This window comes from Heterodontus francisci, chromosome 1, assembly GCF_036365525.1.
Source record: "Heterodontus francisci isolate sHetFra1 chromosome 1, sHetFra1.hap1, whole genome shotgun sequence".
Classification (NCBI taxonomy): domain Eukaryota; kingdom Metazoa; phylum Chordata; class Chondrichthyes; order Heterodontiformes; family Heterodontidae; genus Heterodontus; species Heterodontus francisci.
In genome coordinates this window covers 109,103,377-109,126,759 of record NC_090371.1, presented here as the reverse complement: position 1 = coordinate 109,126,759, position 23,383 = coordinate 109,103,377, and the positions used below count along the sequence as shown (strand labels likewise).

Here is a 23,383-nt window from a genome sequence, read left to right as displayed (position 1 = left end):
TTCAAATAGGATGATAGACATTATTGCCTCAAAGAAGTTGTGATATTTATTAACTGCAAAGGTGATACTCTGTACTACAACTAAGTGCATGCTAGTCTTTAGCCTCACGAACCATCACTTCTACATGGTGTGAGCGACGAATCAGGGGTATTCCCAGATGCTCATCCAATTTCATAGGACTGCAAACTACTCATGGAATTCAACACAAACCAGAATGTGAAGAGAGAGAGAGAAGAGCGGAGATGTAAAAAGCACGCCAAATGAGGGAGAGGGAGACAGAGAGAGGGAGAGAGAGAGAAAAAGAGCGAGCAAGCGAGCGCGGAAAATCAAAAAGTGACATCAGATGGACGTCACAATCGACAGAGAGAACAGGGCAACAGAAAGCTGGCTGGGATGAGTACTTATCTTTTAATTTAATCTCATCAAATATAAAATGAGACATGATCGATTCATTAGTTTATTAACTAAAAACTAAAGCTGATTTTATAAATTTCCATACAGAGTGAGACACCCCAGCGGGGAGTATGTGTATTAGTTCAAATTAGGACAACTTGATACATAAGCTGCATTCAGTATTATTACTGTTTATCAGTATTTGTAAGGTTTAATAATGGTAGTAAGGTTTAATAGTATTGGCAAAGATATATTAGTGTTGGTAACATCTATTACCAGTAGGAAGGTCTACATATCTGTGTAATCAAAAAAAGTATAACTTTAGTTGAAGGTGGTACTAGCACAGTAATAAGCACAGTAAATTCTGTGAAGGGGAGGATCCAGTTGTTGTGGTCCATGTAGGTACCAATGACATAGGTAGGACTAGAAAACAGGTTCTGCTTAGACAGTATGAGGAGCTAGGCACCAAATTGAAGAGCAGAACCTCAAGGGTAATAATCACAGATTATCTGAACCATGTGCCAATTGGTAGAGGGTACATACGATTAGTGAAATGAATACATGGTTCAAAGACTGGTGCGGGAGAAGTGGGTTTCAGTTGGTCGGGCATTGGCACCAGTACTGGGACCAGTGTTGTCGCAAACCCGATAACTATGGAAGTAGAGAGGACTTTAAACTAAACAAGGAGGGGCAGGGGAGGGGGGAAAAGAGGGATAAAGCTTGGTTAGATGTAGCAAATCAAGGGGTAGAGTCAAGGCAGGAGAGCAGAATGGTAATATGGGAAATGAAGGTCAGAGAATGGCAGGAAGGGACAGAGAGAAAAAAAACTAAGACCACACCAACTGTCAAGACTAGATATTACAAAGATAACAAAAAGACAAAACAAAAGGCTCTGTATCTGAATGCACATGGCATTCATAGCAAAGTAGATGAACTGATGGCGCACATTGAAATAAATAAATATGATCTGATAGCCATTACAGAGACATGGCTGCAGGATGATGAGGAATGGGTCATGAATATTGAGGGGTATATGACATTCAAGAAGAATAGGAAGCTAGGTAAAGGTGGAGGGGTAGCATTGTTAATCATGGATGGCATTGGTGCAATAGTTAGAGATAATCTTGGTTCAGGAGATCAAGATGAAGAATTGGTTGGTGTGGAGATGAGGAATAGTAGGGGAATATGGAATTAGTGTAGGATTAGTATAAATGGGTGGTTGATGGTCGGCACAGACTCAGTGGGCCGAAGGGCCTGTTTCAGTGCTGTATCACTAAACATAAACTACTGGTCAGCAGGGCCCCTAACAGTAATAACAATGTAGGACGAAGTATACAAGAAGAAATATTGGGTGCTTGTGATAAAGGGACGGCAGTAATCATGGATGATTTTAACCTACATATAAACTGGAAAAATCAGATTGGCAATAGTAGCCTGGATGAGGAGTTCATAGAATGCTTTCGAGATAGTTTCTTAGAGCAGCACATTCTGGAACCAACCAGGTATTGTGTAATGTGACAGGATTAGTTAGTGACCTCTGTGACTAGTTCGAACTGGCCTCGGGAGCCAAAGTTAACCACGGCAAGAGCGAAGCCATGTTCTTTGGGAACTGGGCTGACCGATCCTTTGTCCCCTTCACCGTCAGGTCAGATTACTTGAAGGTGCTGGGGATATGGTTCGGAAGGGCCGGGGCGTGCACCAAAACCTGGGAGGAGCGAGTAGCCAAGGTACAACAAAGGTTGAGCATGTGGGTGCAGCGATCTCTCTCCATTCTGGGCAAGAACCTGGTCATCAGGTGCGAGGCACTCACGTTGTTGCTGTACGTGTTGCAGGTCTGTCCCATACCCCACTCCTGCGCTGTGGCAGTCACCCGAGCCATTTTCCACTTCATCTGGGGATCTAAAATGGACCGGGTCCGGAGGGACACGATGTTCAAATCTCTGGGCAAGGGCGGGAAAAATGTACCCAACGTGGCCCTCATCCTGATGACCACCTTCGCGTGCGGCTGCATCAAGCTGTGTGTAGATCTCCAGTACACAAACTCCAAGTGTCACTACGTGCTGAGGTTCTATCTGTCCCCGGTGTTGCGAAGGATGGGCCTGGTCACATTGCCGCGGAACGCTCCATGCAGTTGGGCCTTGCCGTACCACCTATCCTTCGTGGAGCAGTTTCTGCGGGAAAACACCTTTGACCACCGGTCCATCAGGCAGTGGTCTGCACGGAATGTCCTCAAGGCCCTATAGGAAAAGGAGATGGTGGATCCTGTCGGATGGTTCCCCGAGCAGACCGTCAAAGTCATTTGGCGGAATGCCTCATCACCAGAACTTTCAAACAAGCACCAAGACGTAGCTTGGCTGGTGGTGAGAAGGGCCCTCCCCGTCAGATCCTTCATGCATGCCCGAAGTCTCGCCCCCTCTGCACGATGCCCCCGCGGTGGCTGTGGTGTGGAAGAGACGGTTGTCCACTTTCTCCTGGAATGTGTCTTCGCAAAGCAGGTGTGGAAAGAGATGCAGTGGTTTTTGTCGAGGTTCATCCCAAGCAGCTCTGTAACACAGGAGCCTGTGCTCTACGGGCTGTTCCCAGGGACGCACACCGAGACAAACATCAACTGCTGCTGGAGGACTATCAATTCGGTGAAAGACGCCCTTTGGTCTGCCCGAAACTTGCTGGTCTTCCAGCGCAAAGAGTTGTCCACCACCGAATGTTGCAGACTGGCACATTCCAAGGTCCAGGACTACGTGCTGAGGGACGCACTAAAGCTTGGGGCAGCCACAGCAAAGGCTCAATGGGGAAAGACCACAGTGTAAGGTCCCCCCCCCCCAAGCTGAACTGAGGGGCTGGATCCATGGGAAACCCATCGAACTGTATCGGGAAAATTTCTGTCTCCTGTATAATGTAAAAATGTATCTGGCAGGACAAATGTGAAATGGAAAGGTTGTGAGGCAACTCATAATTGTATAGAAGGAAACTGATCACCTTTGCACTGTTTGTATTTTTTGACTTGATGCGGTTTTAAACTGTTTGGGAATGTAATTTTTACAGATTTTTATGAATAAAGTATATTTTGGAAATAAAAAAAAAAATTAATTAGTGACCTCAGAGTAAAGGCTCTGGGTAAGAACCTGGTCATCAGGTGCGAGGCACTCACGTTGTTGCTGTACGTGGCGCAGGTCTGGCCCATACAAGGTAGCAGTGGCCACAATATGATTGACTTTTACATCCAGCTTGAAAGAGAGAGAAGTGAGTCTAAGACTAGTATTTTAAACTTAAATAAGGGCAGCTATGTGGACATGAAAGCTGAGCTAGCTAAAGTGAACTGGGTTACTAGGCGAGGGGATAGATCAATAGAACAGCAGTGGCAGACATTTTAAGGGGATATTTCAGAATACTCAGAATAAGTACATTCCTACTATAAAGAAAAATTCTAAGGGGAGGACCCACCATCCGTGGTTAATTAAAGTTGTTAAAGAAAGCATCATACTTCAGGAAAAAGCATATAATTGCGCAAAGGTGAGTGGCAGGTCAGATGATTGGTCAGAATATAAAGAACGGCAGAGAATGACTAAAAGGTTAATCAGGAGAAGAAAATTAGAGTATGAGAGGAAGCTAGCAAGAAATGTAAAAACAGATAGCAAGAGTTTCTACAGGTATTTAAAAAGGAAAAGAGTAAGTAAAGAGACTGTTGGTCATCTAGAGAGTGAGAATGGCGAGTTAATAGTAGATAAGAAGTCAATGGCAGATGAAATGAACAATATTTTTCTTCCGTCTTCACTGTAAGGGATACAAAAAAAATTCCAGTAATAGCTGTAAATCAGGAGGTGGAAGGAAGAGAGGAACTTGGTGAAATTACAATAATCAGGCAAGCGGTACTGAGCAAACTGATGGAGCTACGGGCTGACAAGGCTCCGGGTCCTGATGGGCTTCATTCTAGGGTCTTAAAAGAGGTGGCTAATGAGGTAGCAGATGCGTTGGTGTTAATTTTTCAAAATTGCTAGATTCTGGAAAGGTTCCATCAGACTGGAAAGTAGCAAATATAACCCCTTTATTCAAGAAGGGGGGGGAAGCAGAAAACAGATAACTGTAAGCCAGTTATTTTATGTCTGTCATGGGGAAGGCGTTAGAATCGATCATTAAGGGTAGGCGGTGGCGTAGTGGTATTACCACTGGCCTAGTAACCCAGAGACCCAGGGTATTTCTCTGGGGACATGGGTTCGAATCCCACCACAGCAGAAGTGGAACTTGAATTTAATTAATAAATCTGGAATTAAAAGCTAGTTTAATGATGGCCATGAAACCATTGTTGATTGTTGTAAAAACCCATCTGGTTCACTAACGTCCTTTAGGGAAGGAAATCTGCTGTCCTTACCTGGTCTGGCCTATATGTTTAGTTTAGTTTAGAGATACAGCACTGAAACAGGCCCTTCGGCCCACCGAGTCTGTGCCGATCATCAACCACCCATTTATACTGATCCTACACTAATGACATATTCCTACCACATCCCCACATGTCCTTATATTGCCCTACCACCTACCTATACTAGGGGCAATGCAAGTCTTTGGCATGTGGGAGGAAACCGGAGCTCCCGGAGGAAACCCACGCAGACACAGGGAGAACTTGCAAACTCCACACAGGCAGTACCCAGAATTGAACCCGGGTCGCTGGAGCTGTGAGGCTGCGGTGCTAACCACTGCGCCGCCACTATGTGACTCCAGACCCACTCTTACATGCCCTCTGAAATGGCCTAGCAAGCCACTCAGTTGTACCTAACCGCTACGAAGTCAATAACAAGGAATAACAACCGGACGGACCACCCGGCATCGACCTAGGCACCGGAAACGACAACGGCAAACCCAGCCCTCTCGACCCTGCAAAGTCCTCCTTACTAACATCTGGGGGCTTGTGCCAAAGTTGGGAGAGCTGTCCCACAGACTAGTCAAGCAACAGCCTGACATAGTCATACTCACGGAATCATACCTTACAGACAATGTCCCAGACACTGCCATCACCATCCCCGGGTATGTCCTGTCCCACTGGCAGGACAGACCCACCAGAGATGGTGGCACAGTCGTATAGAGTCGGGAGGGAGTTGCCCTGGGAGTCCTCAACATCAACTCCGGACCCCATGAAGTCTCATGGCATCAGGTCAAACATGGGCAAGGTAACCTCCTACTGATTACCACCTACCGCCCTCCCTCAGCTGATGACTCAGTACTCCTCCATGTTGAACACCACTTGGAGGAAGTACTAAGGGTGGCAAGGGCACAAAATGTACTCTAGGTGGGGGACTTCAATGTCCATCACCAAGCGTGGCTCGGTAGCACCACTATTGACCGAGCTGGCCGAGTCCTAAAGGACATAGCTGCTAGACTGGGTCTGTGGCAGGTGGTGGGGGAACCAACACGAGGAAAAGAACAAAGAACAAAGAAAATTACAGCACAGGAACAGGCCCTTCGGCCCTCCAAGCCTGCGCCGATCCAGATCCTCTATCTAAACATGTCGCCTATTTTCTAAGGGTCTGTATGTCTTTGCTTCCTGCCCATTCATGTATCTGTCTTAAAAGACGCTATCGTGCCCGCGTCTACCACCTCCGCTGGCAACGCGTTCCAGGCACCCACCACCCTCTGCGTAAAGAACTTTCCACGCATATCCCCCCTAAACTTTTCCCCTCTCACTTTGAACTCGTGACCCCGAGTAATTGAATCCCCCACTCTGGGAAAAAGCTTCTTGCTATCCACCCTTGTCCTCGTCCTCACCAATCTGCCTGCTGCAGACGCTTCTGTCGATGACAGTATTGGTAGGAGTGACCACTGCACAGTCCGTGTGGAGACGAAGTCCTGCCTTCACACTGAGGATACCGTCCATCGGGTTGTGTGGCACTGTCACCGTGCTAAATGGGATAGATTTCAAACAGATCTAGCAATGCAAAACTGGGCATCCATGAGGCGCGGTGGGCCATCAGCAGCAGCAGCAGAATTGTACTCAACCACAATCTGTAACCTCACGGCCCGGCATATCCCCCACTCTACCATTACCATCAAGCCAGGAGACCAACCCAGGTTCAATGAAGAGTGCAGGAGGGCATACCAGGAGCAGCACCAGGCATACCTCAAAATGAGGTGTCAACCTGGTGAAGCTACAACCCAGGACTACTTGCATGCCAAACTGCGTAAGCAGCATGCGATAGACAGAGCTAAGCGATCCCATAACCAACAGATCAGATTAAGCTCTGCAGTCCTGTCACATCCAGCCATGAATGCTGGTGGACAATTAAACAAGTAACTGGAGCAGGTGGCTCCACAAATATCCCCATCCTCAATGATGGGGGAGCCCAGCACATCAGTGCGAAAGATAAGGCTGAAGCATTTGCATCAATCTTCAGCCAGAAGTGCCGAGTTGATGATCCATCTCGGCCTCCTCCTGAAGTCCCCAGCATCACAGATGCCAGACTTTAACCAATTCGATTCACTCTGCGTGATATCAAGAAATGACTGAAGGCACTGGGTACTGCAAAAGCTATGGGACCTGACAATATTCCAGCAATAGTACTGAAGACCTGTGCTCCAGAACTTGCCGCGCCCCTAGCCAAGCTGTTCCAGTACAGCTACAACACTGGCATCTACCCTGCAATGTGGAAAATTGCCCAGGTATGTCCTGTACACAAAAAGCAGGACAAATCCAACCCAGCCAATTACCACCCCATCAGCCTACTCTCAATCATCAGTAAAATGATGGAAGGTGTCATCAACAGTGCCATCAAGCGGCACTTGCTTAGAAATAACCTGCTCATTGACGCTCAGTTTGGGTTCCGCCAGGGCCACTCAGCTCCTGACCTCATTACAGCCTTGGTTCAAACATAGACAAAAGAGCTGAACTCAAGAGGTGAGGTGAGAGTGACTGCCCTTGACATCAAGGCAGCATTTGACAGAGTATGGCATCAAGGAGCCCTAGCAACACTGAGGTCAATGGGAATCAGAGGGAAAACCCTCCACTGGCTGGAGTCATACCTAGCGCAAAGGAAGATGGTTGTGGTTGTTGGAGGTCAATCATCTGAGCTCCAGGACATCACTGCAGGAGTTCCTCAGGGTAGTGTCCTCGGCCCAACCATCTTCAGCTGCTTCATTAATGACCTTCCTTTAATCATAAGGTCAGAAGTGGGGATGTTCGCTGATGATTGCACAATGTTCAGCACCATTCGTGACTCCTCAGATACTGAAGTAGTCCATGTAGAAATGCAGCAAGACCTGGACAATATCCAGGCTTGGGTTGATAAGTGGCAAGTAACATTCGTGCCACACAAGTGCCAGGCAATGACCATCTCCAACAAGAGAGAATCTAACCATCTCCCCTTGACATTCAATGGCATTCCCATCGCTGAATCCCCCACTATCAACATCCTAGGTGCTACCATTGATCAGAAACTGAACTGGAGTAGCCATATAAATACCATGGCTACAAGAGCAGGTCAGAGGCTAGGAATCCTGAGGCGAGTAACTCACCTCCTGACTCCCCAAAGCCTGTCCACCATCTACAAGGCACAAGTCAGGAGTGTGATGGAATACTCTCCACTTGCCTGGATGGGTGCAGCTCCAACAACACTCAAGAAGCTCGACACCATCCAGGACAAAGCAGCCCGCTTGATTGGCACCCCATCTACAAACATTCACTCCCTCCACCACCGACGCACAGTGGCAGCAATGCACCAAGGCTCCTTAGACAGCACCTTCCAAACCCGTGACCTCTACCAACTAGAAGGACAAGGGCAGCAAAAACATGGGAACACCACCACCTGCAAGTTCCCCTCCAAGTCACACACCATCCTGACTTGGAACTATATCGCCGTTTCTTCACTGTCGCTGCGCCAAAATCCTGGAACTCCGTTCCTAACAGCACTGTGGGTATACCTACCCCAAATGGACTGCAGCAGTTCAAGAAGGCAGCTCACCACCACCTTCTCAAGGGCAATTAGTGATGGGCAGTAAATGCTGGCCTGGCCAGTGACGCCTACATCCCATGCATGAATATTTAAAAAAACTATAGCTGGGCACATAGAAAAACTCAAGATAATCAGGAATAGTCAGCATGGTTTTGTGAAAGGGAGGTGATGTTTAACCAATTTATTGCAGTTCTTTGAAGGAGTAACATGTGCTGTGGATAAAGGGGAGCCCGTTGACATACTGTACTTGGATTTCCAGAAGGCATTTGACAAGGTGTCTCATAAAAGGTTATTGCGCAAAGTAGGAGCACATGGTGTAGGGGGGTAGCACATTAACATGGACAGAAGATTGGCTGGCTGGCAAACAGAGAGTATGCATAAATGGGTCCTTTTGATTGGCAGGATGTGATGAGTGGAATCCTGCATGGACCTCAACTTTTTACAATTTATATCGATGATTTAGATGAGTGGAGCGAGAGCATGGTAGATAAATTTGCAGATGACACAAAGATAAGTAGGAAAGTATGTTGTGAAGAGGACATAAAAAGAGGTTGCAGACTGATATAGATAGGGTGAATAGGTGAGCAGAAATCTGGCAGATGGAGTATAATGTGGGAAACTGTGAAGTTGTTCACTTTGGCAGGAAGAATAAAAAAAGCAGAGTATTACTTAAACGGAGAACAACTGCAGAATTCAGAGGTGCAGAGGGATCTAGGTGTTCTCGTGCATGATTCACAAAAGGTTAGCATGCAGGTACAGCAAGTAATAAAGGCAGAGAATGGAATGCTATCCTTCATTATGAGAGGAATTGAAAATAAAAGTAAGGATGTTATGCTTCAGTTACATAGGGCATTGGTGAGACCAGATCTCGAATACTGTGTGCAGTTTTGGCCTCCTTATTTAAGGAAGAATGTAAATGCTTTGGAGGCGGTTCAGAGGAGGTTTACTGGATTGATATCTGGAATGAGCGGGTTGTCTTATGAGGAAAGGTTGGACAGACTGGACTTGTCTTCACTGGAGTTTAGAAAAGTGAGAGGAGATTTGATTGAAGTATAAGATCCCGTACGGTCTCAACAAGGTTTAGATTAGATTAGATTAGATTAGAGATACAGCACTGAAACAGGCCCTTCGGCCCACCGAGTCTGTGCCGAACATCAACCACCCATTTATACTAATCCTACACTAATCCCATATTCCTACCAAACATCCCCACCTGTCCCTATATTTCCCTACCACCTACCTATACTAGTGACAATTTATAATGGCCAATTTACCTATCAACCTGCAAGTCTTTTGGCTTGTGGGAGGAAACCGGAGCACCCGGAGAAAACCCACGCAGACACAGGGAGAACTTGCAAACTCCACACAGGCAGTACCCGGAATCGAACCCAGGTCCCTGGAGCTGTGAGGCTGCGGTGCTAACCACTGCGCCACTGTGCCGCCCAAGGTGGATATGGAAAGGATGTTTCCTCTTGTGGGTGAGTCCAGAACTGTTTTAAAATTAGTCGTCGCCCTTTTAGTACAGAGATGAGGAGGATTGTTTTAGAGTCATAGAGAGATACAACACTGAAACAGGCCCTTCGGCCAACCGAGTCTGTGCCGATCAACAACCACCCATTTATACTAATCATACATTAATACCATATTCCCTACCACATCCCCACAATTCTCCTACCATCTACCTACACTAGGGGCAATTTACAATGGCCAATTTACCTATCAACCTGCAAGTCTTTGGCTGTGGCAGGAAACCCACGTGGTCAAAGGGAGAACTTGCAAACTCCGCACAGGCAGTACCCAGAACCGAAACCAGGTCGCTGGAGCGGTGAGGCTGCGGTTCTAACCACTGTGCCGTCCCCGTAGAGGGCTGTGCGACTTTGGAACTCTCTGCCTCAGAAGGTGGTGGAGGCAGGGTCATTGAATAATTTTAAGGCGGAGGTACATGATAAGCCATGTGGCCTATTTCTGTGCCTTAAACTTTCAATGATTTCAATGATTTCTATGATTCTATGTAGATTGATTCCCTTGCCTAACAAGAACCTAAGGTTATCGGGGGTAGATAGGGGTGTGGAATTCGAGACACAAACAGATCAGCCATGAATGGCCTACTTCTGCTCCTAGCTTGTATGTTCAGATTTGGCTTCAATCACACAGGTCTGCAGATCACAAAAACTCAAAATGCACACATCCACAACTAGTCAGCACACACTCCCTGTAGAAGTTCCTTTGAGCTTGGTTCTATGGTCTTTATTACTGTAATCTGCTTTGTTAAGATTTTCTCAATTTCATACAGAATCATGTACATGACTCCAGACTGCATTATATAATACTTGATTAAAAATTAAGAAATGTATTCAAATTTTTTTACATTAAACTATATTGGCAATTGTTTCGTTATACAGCCCAATAATTATGCAATATTTCCCAAATGCCAAAAAGCAATCCTCTTCTAATTTTTCCATTATGTTACAGGCAATATTGGGTCTATAATGGTTAGCATTGCATGACGCCCTCTCTTATAGGAAAACTCATTTCCATTTGCAATCTGCCCCTTCCAAATATAACATGACGAGAGTACAAGGAGTTGTTCCACTTTACCTAAACTGCAGAATGTGGCCAACAATTAGAGTAATGGTGCAGCTATCTGATATGATCATACAAGATTCTGCAACTAATGTAGCAGTGGATATGACTACCCTACATGGTGACGTACACCAATATGATAGAATGAACATGCGTACTGAATAGTGATCCCAAAGCTAGAAGATTCTAAACAGGCATCAACATTCATTGACATGGAAAATGCATTTATAATTAGACAAATGCATGGGACCCTGAATGACACCTCTTTAAAGCTGATTATAAACACACCAATGTTTAGAGGGAAACCACTTTGAACTTGTCTAAACCTACAAAATGGAAGCGTTTTTTTTTTAAAGCCAGAACTGCCTTTTGTGTCCTTTGTTAATCGTTTGAACACAACAGCGAAGTTCCTTGGCTTGCATCTTAACAGCACTTCCTTTCAAATACGAAACTCCTGCATCATAGCAATGCAACTTATAGGAGCACAGATCACCTTTCTCCAGAGTGAACAATCCAGGGAGAGAGACTCTTTCTCCAAAGTGAACAATCCAGGGAGAGAGACTATCAACCAAGTCCATAATTGCTTTACAGGACAGTTAATCAGAAATGGAATCAATTTTTCAATATTCTACATCAAACTGATTTTAAAGGTGTTGCTCACCATAATTGGGCATCACCAAATCAGATCCATTTTATTGAAATTTTTGAGGCATTATACAACATATTGACAAGTATCTGAAAATATCATCCTCCCACCTCTCTCCACCCCCACACAGAAGAACCAAGAGTGTTGAAATAAAAGAACCTTCAGTCATGTAGTATCAAGATACTCATTTCATAGTCTTACAGCTACAAGTTCCAAAAAGAGTAACATTCAATTCAGACAGTCACAAGAATTCTCACCCACCTCAGAGGTGGAACTTCACATTTCAGTAGCACATATATTAATTTGCTGCACGCAGATTGATTTCTAGTTAGCAGAGCAGAAATACTGGTATACATCGCAGTGATTTTGGAGAAAGGGAGCAATCACCAAAAAAAGTTAAAACTGAAGACATTAAAGAAATATGGACAAAAAGTTAATTTTTCAAATCAACATGCAACAAATTGTAAAAGCTACACAAATACTGCAGGGTATGGGGGAATAAAGAAAAGCAGTCTGACCAAGCACAGCTGATAACTTAACACTTTCTTCTTACCCATCCCTTCCTGTATTGACGGTATTCAGCTCAGTTACATTGTACATTATGGATGGCTCTAGAGAAACTTTTTCCATGTACATTGGGGTAGTTGTGATATTCTGTATTTGAGCTTCCAGAAAGACTTCATCAGTCTGTGGGGAAAAAAATCTTCTGAACAACATTGTATCAGCTCTTCTGAGAATTAACCAAAATATTATTAGTTCATGCCTCAGAATCACAGGACAGGTAATCAATGAAGAAAAGCAGAAGCATTATTCCTAGAAGTGTCTTACTCACTTCCATATTAGTTTATTGATTTAGTTATTGCAATGGATTTGGGATAAATTTACTGAAATGCAATTTTTTTCACACATTACAAGTAGCTGACTCCTGGGGGGTATTAAACATTAGTTTGGACTGTCTATAAAAAATATTTTAAAAACATTGGTCTCACTGGTTGAGTAATGCACATCAGTTACTCTCCCCCTTTGAAACAAAAGCAAATTAAAAAAGCAAGATCCAATATAGTAGATACTAGTCACTCTTAAAATTGTGTGAGATGACATACCAAGTTAAAGTAAACATGAAGAAATAAAATAGTTGAAACTTATGGGTAGGCAGCTGTACTAATAAAATTACTTAATTTAAATTTAACTATTTGCTTTGACAACTGAGATACAGTAATCTGAAAGTATGTTGATTTGTTAATCATCCATGTTTTCTTTAATTTTCCTACAAGGGAGGAACGGGATATGCAGTGAACCCCTTTTCTATTTTATTAACAGCTTAACCCATAACTTGCTCTATATTTAGAGCATGTTGGTTATGATTATGGCACAGGTTACCCAGAGCAGAACTATTTATTTATATTTCATCTAATTTGAAACTAAGCCTCAAATTACAAGTCATACCTTTATCTAATTTAGATAATATTCAAGTACTTCACCATGAATAGTACTTTAAATAAGGAGCAAAAAATTATAATTCCATATTCACAAAAAAGGGACAAAATAATAACGCTGGTTTGGTAAGACTATGCTACTACTGAGTTTCTGAGTGGTTAAAATATTCCCGAGCACTGCTTTTGAAACCAAATAGCAAATCAGAAAATTCCCTATTCAACATACCAAAACATCATAAATGTTAACAGTTTTGCCTTCAAAGCTCTTTCTAGTTAGCAAATAAAAAGTTTGTGTAGAAAGTGATTGTACATGAAGGGCATATGGTAAATGGCACATATTTCTAATTTTGCTTTTTACAATGTAATCATCAGCCTCACCATAAACTGCCTGGTTAACACCAATTAATAAGCTGTTTCTGGCATCAGTATTTTTTTTTAAAATTGAAATGAACAAATTTAGGCAATTTATTAAAGTAACCTTGCAATATTTGATTCATATTACCAACACACAATAAATATTTACTTTTTCATGGAGGGGAGAAGAAACTGAGGACAGAGAAGAAAAAATGATTTAGCAGTTTATACTTTGTCCTATGAATAGTGTATGGTGGTTAATTAAAAACAATGGGAAAAAACAGTAAAGGTTTTATACTATACTGTTCAGTTATGTGGATTAATCACTTAAAGAGGTTATAAAATATGCATATTATGCAATAAGCAGTTATTAACATGCTTAAATATGGAACTGGGTGGCATAGTGGTTAGCATCTTGTCCTTTCACTCCTGGATCCAAGTTTGAATTTAGCCAAGTAAAAAAGGAAAGTACCTTGTTCTTCTGGCTGTATGGATCCTACAGGAAGAATTAAAAAAAAAATTCTTCCACAGGATGTGGGCATCGCTGGCTAGGCCAGCATTTGTTGCCCATCCCTAATTGCCCTTGAGAAGGTGGTGGTGAGCTCTCTTTTTGAACCACTGCAGTCCATGCGGTTTAGAAAGATACAGTTATATAAATAAAAGCAAAATACTGCAGATGCTGGAAATCTGAAACAAAAACAAAAAGTGCTGGAAATACTCAGCAGGTCTGGCAGCATCTGTGGAGAGAGAAGCAAAGTTAACGTTTCAGGTCTGTGAACTTTCATCAGAACTGGCAACGGTTAGAAAAGAATTAGGTGTTAAGCAAGTGAAGGGGAGGGGATGGGGGAGAGAATAAAGGGGAAGGTGTTTGATAGGGCAGGAGAGATTAAATAACAAAGCTGTGCAGGGACAAAGGCAAAGCGTGTGTTAATGTTTGTGTTGAGACACAAAGCATTAGTCCAGACAGACTGTTAGTAGCGGAATAATGAGCAGCTCCGACTACAGGAAAAGCAGGCACATGGTAAAAAAATTTTTTAAAAAGGCCAGTCAAGCTCTGAAGTTACACTCAGTGTTAGGAAGAGATTGCCAGGATTCTGACCCAGTGAAAGTGAAGGAACAATGATATAGTTCCAAGTCGCAGGTGGTGGTGTTCCCATGCATCTGCTGCTCTTGTCCTTCTAGGTGGTAGAGGTCTTGGGTTTGGAAGGTGCTGTCGAAGGAGCCTTGGTGAGTTGCTGCAGTACATCTTGTAGATGGTACACACTGCTGCCACTGTGGTGGAGGGTGTGAATGTTGAAGGTGGTGGATGGGGTGCCAATCAAGTGGGCTGCTTTGTCCTGGATGGTGTTGAGCTTCTTGAGTGTTGTTGGAGCTGTACTCATCCAGACAAGTGGAGAGTACTGCATGACACTCCGGACTTGTGCCTTGTAGATGGTGGAAAGGTTTTGGGGAGTCAGGAGGTGAGTTACTTCCCACAGAAATCTCAGCCTCTGATCTGCTCTTATAGACACAGTATTTATATGGCTGGTCCAGTTCAGTTTCTGGTCAATGGTGACCTCTAGGATGTTAATAGGAGATTCAGCCATGGTAATGCCTTTGAAGGTCATAGGGAAATGGTTGGGTTCGCTCTTGTTAGAGATTGTCTTTGCCTGGCTCTTGTGTGGTGCGAATGTAGCTTGCCACATCAGCCATAGCCTGAATGTTGTCCAGGTCTTGCTGCATATGGACACAGACTGCTTCAGTATCTGAGCAGTCGCGAATGGGGCTGAACACTGTGCAATCATCAGCGAAATCAGAGACGTTGATGGAGTGGTAATGCCACTGGACTAGTAATCGAGACACCCAGGCTAATAATCTGGGGACACAGGTTCAAATCCCACCACAGCAGCTGGTAGAGTTTAAATTCAATTAATTAATAAATATCTGGAATTGAAAGCTAGTCTCAGTAATGGTGACCATGAAACTACCACCGATGGTCATAAAAACCCATCTGATTCACTGATGCCGTTTTGGGAAGGAAATCTGCCGTCCTTACCTGGTCTGGCCTATGTGTGACTCCAGACCAACAGCAGTGTGTTTGACTCTTAGCTGCCCTCTGAAATAGTCCAGAAAGCCACTCAATGTTCAAAAGCACTACACAAAAGTTGAAAAGGAATAAAAATGGATGGAACACTCAGTATCGACCTAGGCACTGGAAACAACGATAAACCCAACACTGTCGACATTAACATCTTGCTAACATCTGGGAGCCTTGTGCCAAAATTGAAAGAGCTGTTCCACAGACTAGCCAAGCAACAGCCTGACATTGTCATACTCACAGAAATATACCTTACATCCAGTGTCCCAGACACCACCATCCCTGGGTATGTCCTGTTCCACCGGCAGGACAGACTCACCATAGGTGGAGGCACAGTGGTATACAGTCAGGAGGGAGTTGTCCTGGGAGTCCTAACATTGACTCCGGAAGCCACAAAGTCTCATAGCATCAGGTCAAACATGGGCAAGGAAACCTCCTACTGACTACCGTCCTCCCGCAGCTGATGAATCAGTACTCCTCCATGTTGAACACCACTTGGAAGAAGCACTGAGGGTGGCAGGGTACAGAATGGACTCTGGTTGGGGTCTTCAATGTTCATCAAGAGTAGTTCGGTAGCACCACTAGTGACCAAGCTGGCAGAGTCCTGAAGGACATAGCTTGCTAGACGGGGCCTGCGGCAGGTGATGAGGGAACCAACCAGAGGGAAAAACCTACTTAACTTCGTCCTCACCAATCTACCTGTTGCAGATGCATCTGTCCATGACAGTATTGGAAGGAGTGCCAACTGCACAATCTTTGCGAAAACGAAGACCCGCCTTCACACTGAGGATACCCTTCATTGTGGAGTGTGGCACTACCACCATGCTAGATGGAATAGAACAGCGGATCTGGCAGCTAAAAACTGGGCATCCATGAGGTGCTGTAGCCATCAGCAGCAGAATTGTATTCAAAAACATAATCTGTAACCTCATGAGCATATCCCTCACTCTACCAAGCCAAGAAATCAAATCTAGTTCAATAAAGAGTGCAGGAGAACAGGCCAGGAGCAGCACCAGACATACATAAAAATAAGGTTTCAACCTGGTGAAGCTACAACGCTGGACTGCTTGCGTGCCAAACAATGGAAGCAGCGTACAATAGACAGAGCTAAGTGATCCCACAACCAACGGATCAGATCAAAGCTCTGCAGTAGTGCCACATCCAGTCGTAAATGGTTGTAGACAATTAAACTGACAGGAGGAGGAGGAGGAGGCTCCACAAATATCCCCATCTGCAATGATGGAAGCGCCCAGCACATCAGTGCAAAAGACAAGGCTGAAGCATTTGTAACCATCTTCAGCCCAAAGTGCCGAGAGGACGATCCATCTCAGTCTACTCCTGAGGTCCCCAGCATCACTCACTCCACGTGATATCAAGAAATGGCTAAAGACGCTAGATACGGTTGGTTTGTGACAGCACCTCGGCCATAGCGCTAAATAAAGACTTGTGTTGCAGAACTAGCCGCACCCCTAGCCAAGTAGTTCCTGGACAGCTACAACACTGGCATCTACTCGACAATATGGAAAATTGCCCAGGTACGTCCTGTCTGCAAAAAGCAGGCCAAATCCAATCCGGCCAATTGCTGTCCCATCAATCTACTCTCTCCATCATCAGTGGTCAACAGTGCTATCAAGCGCCACTTAAAAAGCAGCAAGCTGCTCAACGATGCTCAGTTTGGGTTCTGCCAGGGTCACTCAGCTACATATACCTCATTACAGCCTTGGTGCAAACATGGACAAAAGAACTGAATTCAAGAAGGGCGGCACAGTGGTTAGCACCGCAGCTTCACAGCTCCAGCGACCCGGGTTCGATTCTGGGTACTGCTTGTGCGGAGTTTGCAAGTTCTCCCTGTGACCGCGTGGGTTTTCGCCGGGGTGCTCTGGTTTCCTCCCACAGCCAAAGACTTGCAGGTTGATAGGTAAATTGGCCATTATAAATTGCCCCTAGTATTGGTAGGTGGTAGGGGAAGGTGGGGGATGTGAGAGGGTAATGGAATTAAATGTAGGATTAGTATAAATGGGTGGTTGATGGCCAGCACAAACTCAGTGGGCTGAAGGGCCTGTTTCAGTGCCGTATCTCTAAATAAAAATGTTTTAAAAAGTGAGGTGAGAGCGATTCGCCTTGACATCAAGGCTGCATTTGACCGAGCATGGCATCAAGGAGCTCGACCAAAATTGAAGTTGAGAAACCAAATTGAGAATCGGGGGTGGGTGCGTGGAGAACTCTCCACTGATTGGATTCCTACCTAGCAAAAAGAAAGATGGTTGTGGCTGTTGGAGGCCAATCACCTCAGCCCCAGGACATCAGTGCAGGAGTTTCTCAGGGTAGTTACCTGGCGCAACCATCTTCAGCTGCTTCATCAATGACCATCCCCTCCATCATAAGGTCAGAAGTGGGGATGTTCGCTGATATATGTATGATGTTTAGTACCATTCGCAACTCCTTAGATACTGAAACAGTCCCTGTCCATATGCAGCAAGGCCTGGACAACATTCAGGCTTAGGCTGCTAAGCACAAGTAACATTCGTGCCACACAAGTGCCAGGCAATGACCATCTCCAACAAGAGAGAATCTAACCATCTCCCCTTGACATTCAACAGCATTACCATCGCTGAATCCCCCACTATCAACATCTTGGAGGGATACCATTAACCAGAAGCTGAACTGGAGTAGCCATATAAATACCGTGGCTGCAAGAGCAGGTCAGAGGTTGGGAATTCTGCGGCGAGTAACTCACCTCCTGACTCCCCAAAGCCCGTCCACCATCTACAAGGCACAAGTCAGAGTGTGATGGAATACTCTCCACTTGCCTGGATGAGTGCAGCTCCAACAACACTCAGGTAGCTTGGCACCATCCAGGACAAAATAGCCTGCCTGATCAGCATCCCATCCACCACCTTCAGCATTCACTCCCTCCACTAATGGCACACAGTGACGACAGTGTACATCATATACAAGGTGCAATGCAGTAACTCATCACGCCTCCTTCGACAGCACCTTCCAAGCCCACGACCTCTTCCACCTGGAAGGACAAGGGGAGCAGATGCATGGGAACCCCACTATCTGCAAATTCCCCTCCAAGTCACACACCATCCTGACTTGGAAATATATCACCATTCCTTCACTGTCACTGAATCAAAATCCTGAAACACCCTCCCTAACAGCACTGTGGGTGTACCCACACCAGATGGACTGCAGTGGTTTAAGAAGGTAGCTCACCATCCTCAAGGGCAATTACGGATGGGCAACAAATGCTGGCCTTGCTGGCAATGCCCACATCCCATGAAACGAAAAAAAAAAAAGGTTTTGTACATAAGGACTTTCAGAAGGCATCCGACAAAGTAAGTCTCCTGTATGGAATGCCTAAGACGATGGAAGCTCATCGTATTAAGGGGAAAGTGGCGGTATAGATATAAAATTGGCTCAGTGACAAGAAGCAAAGCATGCTGTTTTTCAAACTGGGAGGTGGTTTGCAGTGGTATTTGCCCAAGAGTCAGTTTTGGGTCCATTACTCTCTGCAATTTTTAGAAATAACCTAGACTCAGATGTAGGGAGCAGTATTATAAAGTTTGCAGAAAATACGAAACCTGGCAAAGTAGTAGATCATGATGAGGATAGTTACAGAGTTCAGGATGACAGACAGGATGGTGAAACGGGAAGAGCAGATGGAGTTCAATGTGGAGAAGTGTGAATTGATGCACTTTAGGAGGACAGATATGAAACAGTATACTGCAAATGGCACAATTTTGTAAAGTGTAGATGAGTAGAGACACCTTGGTGTCCACATACACAAATACCTAATGGTGAATTGATAAGGTGGGTAAAAAAAAAGGTTACTTGGGTTTATAAACAAAACAATAGAATACAAAGGTGAGGTGATCAGGTTAGAACTTTATAAATCTGGTTAGGCCTCAGCTAGAGTATTGCGGACAATACTGGGCACCATTCTTCAGGAAAAATGTAAAGACATTAGCAAGGGTACAGAGGAGGTTTAACACGGATGAGACACTTCAGTTTGGAGACCAGGTTAGAAAAATTCCCTCGGCAAGTAGGTAATAATCAGAAGCAACAGATTCAAAATCATTGGAAAAAGATCTAGAGGGGAGATGAGGAGACACTTTTTGACTTAAGAGTGGTCAGGATTTGGAATGTGCTGCCTGAAAAGCTGGTGGAAGCTGATTCCATAAATAAAAAGGGAGTTGGACAGATGAGGATGAGGAACTTAAAAAGGGTAACAGACAAAAATGCAGGGATGTGGGACGAAGCACTCTTTCAAACAGCCACCACAGACACTAGTCTCCTTCGGTGCTGTAAGTTTCTATGATTTAAACAAATGCAATCAATGTTTATGAACATAAGTTGAATTACCTCAGTGTTCAATAATGACCGGATTTATTTGAATATCAAATGCAATAGCTCCACAAATACAAACATTTGCTAAGTTAGATTACTCAAAGAGTAGTTCTGATGAAAGGCCATTGACCTGAAACATTAACCCTCTATGTCTCTCTGCACAGATGCAGCCTGACCTGCTGTTTCTAGCATGTTCTGTTTTTATCTACAATTTGTTTTGGGGGGTGAAAAAAGGAACTCTCATTGTTGACAGCATATATTGATAGGTTCCACTCAAATACAATGGGCTGTGTGCAAGATGTCAACAACATTACTGACAAAATTTCTGTGTTTATAAGTGTCCCATTTTAGATTTCTGCCCAAAACCCTGGATGTATTATCAACTGTGTATTTTTTTAAGACAACAAACCATAGATTAAAGCTAATATTTTTATATGGTCATCTCTCAAATTTTGAAGGATTTTTAAAACGTCACTTTCAACAAAGAATGTGCCACAAATCCATTGCTCAAATCCCCTTAATTAAACAAATTTTACTTGTCATTCAGCATTTTACTTCAACAAAGATTTTAAGCAAGCTTGGATGAGATTAGTGATATAATGGAAAAGCATAACAAATTAGTTACTTTTCAGTATGGTCTCCGAAGTAACTTTCCACATTTCCAATAGTTATTTACTGAGGTTAAATTGTAGATAGTTTAGGAAAAACAAATTAGATTTTTCAAATGAACAAACCATAACTTACAGTTATACATTTTCAAAGAGTCACCATTTCATAGACAATTCATTTTACTTTTTTGTTACAGCAGTAATTTCAAATTTAACTGATGCTTCTCCATTATTTTTCTGCAAATTTAGCCAATGTTAATTACAGCAATTATGATTATGTTGCAATTAAATTAAAGCACAAAGTAGCAATAAATAAAAAATTACCACAGAACTGAGGTCACTCTAATAGGGGAAAATTAAAAAAAAGCAAACATTAGAGTAATAAGGGTTAAATGTTAAAGAAAAGAACTACTTTACCTAAAGATTTCATGAAAAGCTTAATTATCTTCTTCATCATGTTCCCAATATACTATTAACAGTATGGAAAAGAGGGTCAAAGTAATCACCCATGAGTGAGGCAAAATAAACAGATGTACATTCATCAGGCTAGTGTTTTCCAAGGTATTCAAACTAAAGATAACCATGGCAGAGGATATTAAGCCAATTAGAATATTTTTCTTTAAAATTAATTGTAAAATTATTCGTAAAATTTGTATAGGACTCGAAAGAGATAATTTGGATGAGTACTTTCCATTACCTGTCCCGAGGAAGGAGAGCTTTAACTGAAATATTTATACCTCTGGAAACTATAAGGAAGAAGATTTGCACAAATATGCTATCAGATACGTGTTACTACTTTTCACAAAGGACTGGCTCCAATTACAAAAACTTTACTATTACTGAAAATCTTTGCACATAAACCTTTCACAAAAGCTGCAGGTAAGGAACCACTGATTTGATTCCCCAATGCCACTGAGTAACATAGGAACACAGTAAGCCATTCAGCCCCTTGGGCTTGTTCTGCCGTTCATTTAGATCATGGGTGGTCAGTACCTCATCACCATTTACCCACCGTTGTTTTATATTCCTTGATACCCTTACTTAACAAAAATCTCAATTTCAGTCTTGCAAACTGACCCAGCATTCAGTCTTTTAAAGGAGCAAATACTAGATTTTCACTACTCTGTGAAAAAGTGCTTTGTGATTTCATTCCTAAATGACCAAGTTCTAATTTTAAGATTTTGCCTCTTGTTCCTCACCAGAAAAAATAGATGTTGTTTGTGATTCTGTGCCCAAAACGGAATGCAGTACTCCAAATGGGCTCTGTGCAACTGACTTCCTCCATTTTGTACTCCAATTCCTTGGAAATAAAGGCCAACATTCCATTAGCCTTTTTGATACTTCATGTACCTGTGCACTAGCTTACAGTGATTTGTGTACATGGGTACCTAAATCCCTTTGCTCCTCCACAGCTCCTAGTTTCTTACCATTAAGAACAGATCCTGCTTTGTCTTTTGCAGATCCGCAGTGGATGACCTCATACTTTCCCCACAAATGTTAATCTTAACTATCCTGATGAAGTGAAATACCAAGTGCTACCCCAAAAGGAGAAGAGAAAAATTAATAGAAAAGCCATCTCTACACATCTGATGCTCATTTCCGTATGGATTGGCAGAAGTCTGGAAGCAATAACATGGCCATTCTTGACCCTGGGATTTAAGGGGCTTCATAAGAAAATTACAATGAAAAGGTAAAACGGCATATTCCTGTTGCAGTATGATATATATTAATGATTTAGATGTGGGTGTACAGGATACAATTTCAAAATTTGCAGATGACAAAACGTGGAAGTATTGTGAACTGTGAGGAGGATAGTGATAGAACATAAGCAGGCTGATGGAATGGGCGGACATGTGGCAGATAAAATTTAATTAATAGAAATGTGAAGCAATACATTTTGGTAGGAAGAACGAGAGACAATAAAAATAAAGGGTACAATTCTAAAGGGGGTATACATGCACAAACCATTGAAGGTGGCAGGGCAGGTTAAGAAAGTGGTTAAAAAGGCATACGGGATCCTGGGCTTTAGAGAGGCAGAGAATACAAAAGCAAGGAAGTTATGATGAACCTTTATAAAACACTGGTTCGGTCTCAACTGGAGAATTATGTCCAATGCTGGACACCGTACTTTAGGAATGATGTGAAGGCTTTAGAGAGGGCGCAGGAAAGATTTATGAGAATGGTTCAGTTACGATGATAGATTGGACAAGTTGATGCTCTCCTTAGTACAGAGAAGGTTGAGAGATTTGACAGGAGGTGTTCAAAATCATGATTGGTCTAGACAGAGTAGATAGAGAGAAACTGTTCCCTTTGACAAACAGGTCGAGAACCAGAGGTCACAGATTTATGATGATTGGCAAAAGAACCAAAAGTGACATGACAAAACATTTTTTTTTAAATGCAGTGAGTGGTTAGGATCTGGAATGCATTGCCTAAGAGGGTTGGTGGAGGCAAGTTCAATGGCGGCTTTCATTAGGGATTTGGATAAGCACCTGAAGATAAGAACATTTTCAGGGTTACGGGGAAAGGGTAGGGGGGGATTAGAACTAGCTGATTTGCTGTTGCAAAGAGCCAGCGCAGACTCAACAGGGCAAATGGCCTCCTTCTGTGCTATAACCATTCTATGATGCTATATGAATAAATATATTTATAAAACATATATATCTTATAGGAATGTAAATTACATTAATTTACAGTTAAAAGCAAACTTTGCTAATTCCAAGAGTTGAAAGGAATAAAGGCAATTTAGTCAATTGTCAACTGTCGTTTTTGCCACATCCTAGTTTGGAAACCTAGTAATCCGGTTCCATGCCACATAGTCTTGCGGTACAGCTTGCATAAATGTTCACATTAAATTTATGTGCATCTTCCACACATCCAGAACACTATTTTTGCTGTGAGCCATTTTCAAGAACATAAAAACTAGGAGGAGGAGTAGACCATACAGCCCATTGAGCCGGCTCCGCCATTCAATATGATCATGGCTCATCTACCTCAAC

General features: G+C 43.3%; 1 protein-coding gene across 6 annotated transcripts in view; it reads right to left on the bottom strand.

The window, feature by feature from the left end:
• The window catches only part of trappc13 (trafficking protein particle complex subunit 13), a 119,098-nt gene that overhangs the window by 17,833 nt on the left and 77,882 nt on the right, over positions 1-23,383 (bottom strand). For 4 of the 6 annotated variants that reach the window (XM_068034289.1, XM_068034245.1, XM_068034253.1 and 1 more), the window contains 2 exons: positions 20,709-20,726; positions 12,110-12,243 (listed from right to left, as the gene is read on the bottom strand). In XM_068034289.1, the coding sequence (XP_067890390.1) occupies positions 12,110-12,243; positions 20,709-20,726 (152 nt within the window). The remainder of the gene's footprint in view (positions 1-12,109; positions 12,244-20,708; positions 20,727-23,383) is intronic. The other 2 variants (XM_068034260.1, XM_068034270.1) reach the window with 1 other exon arrangement.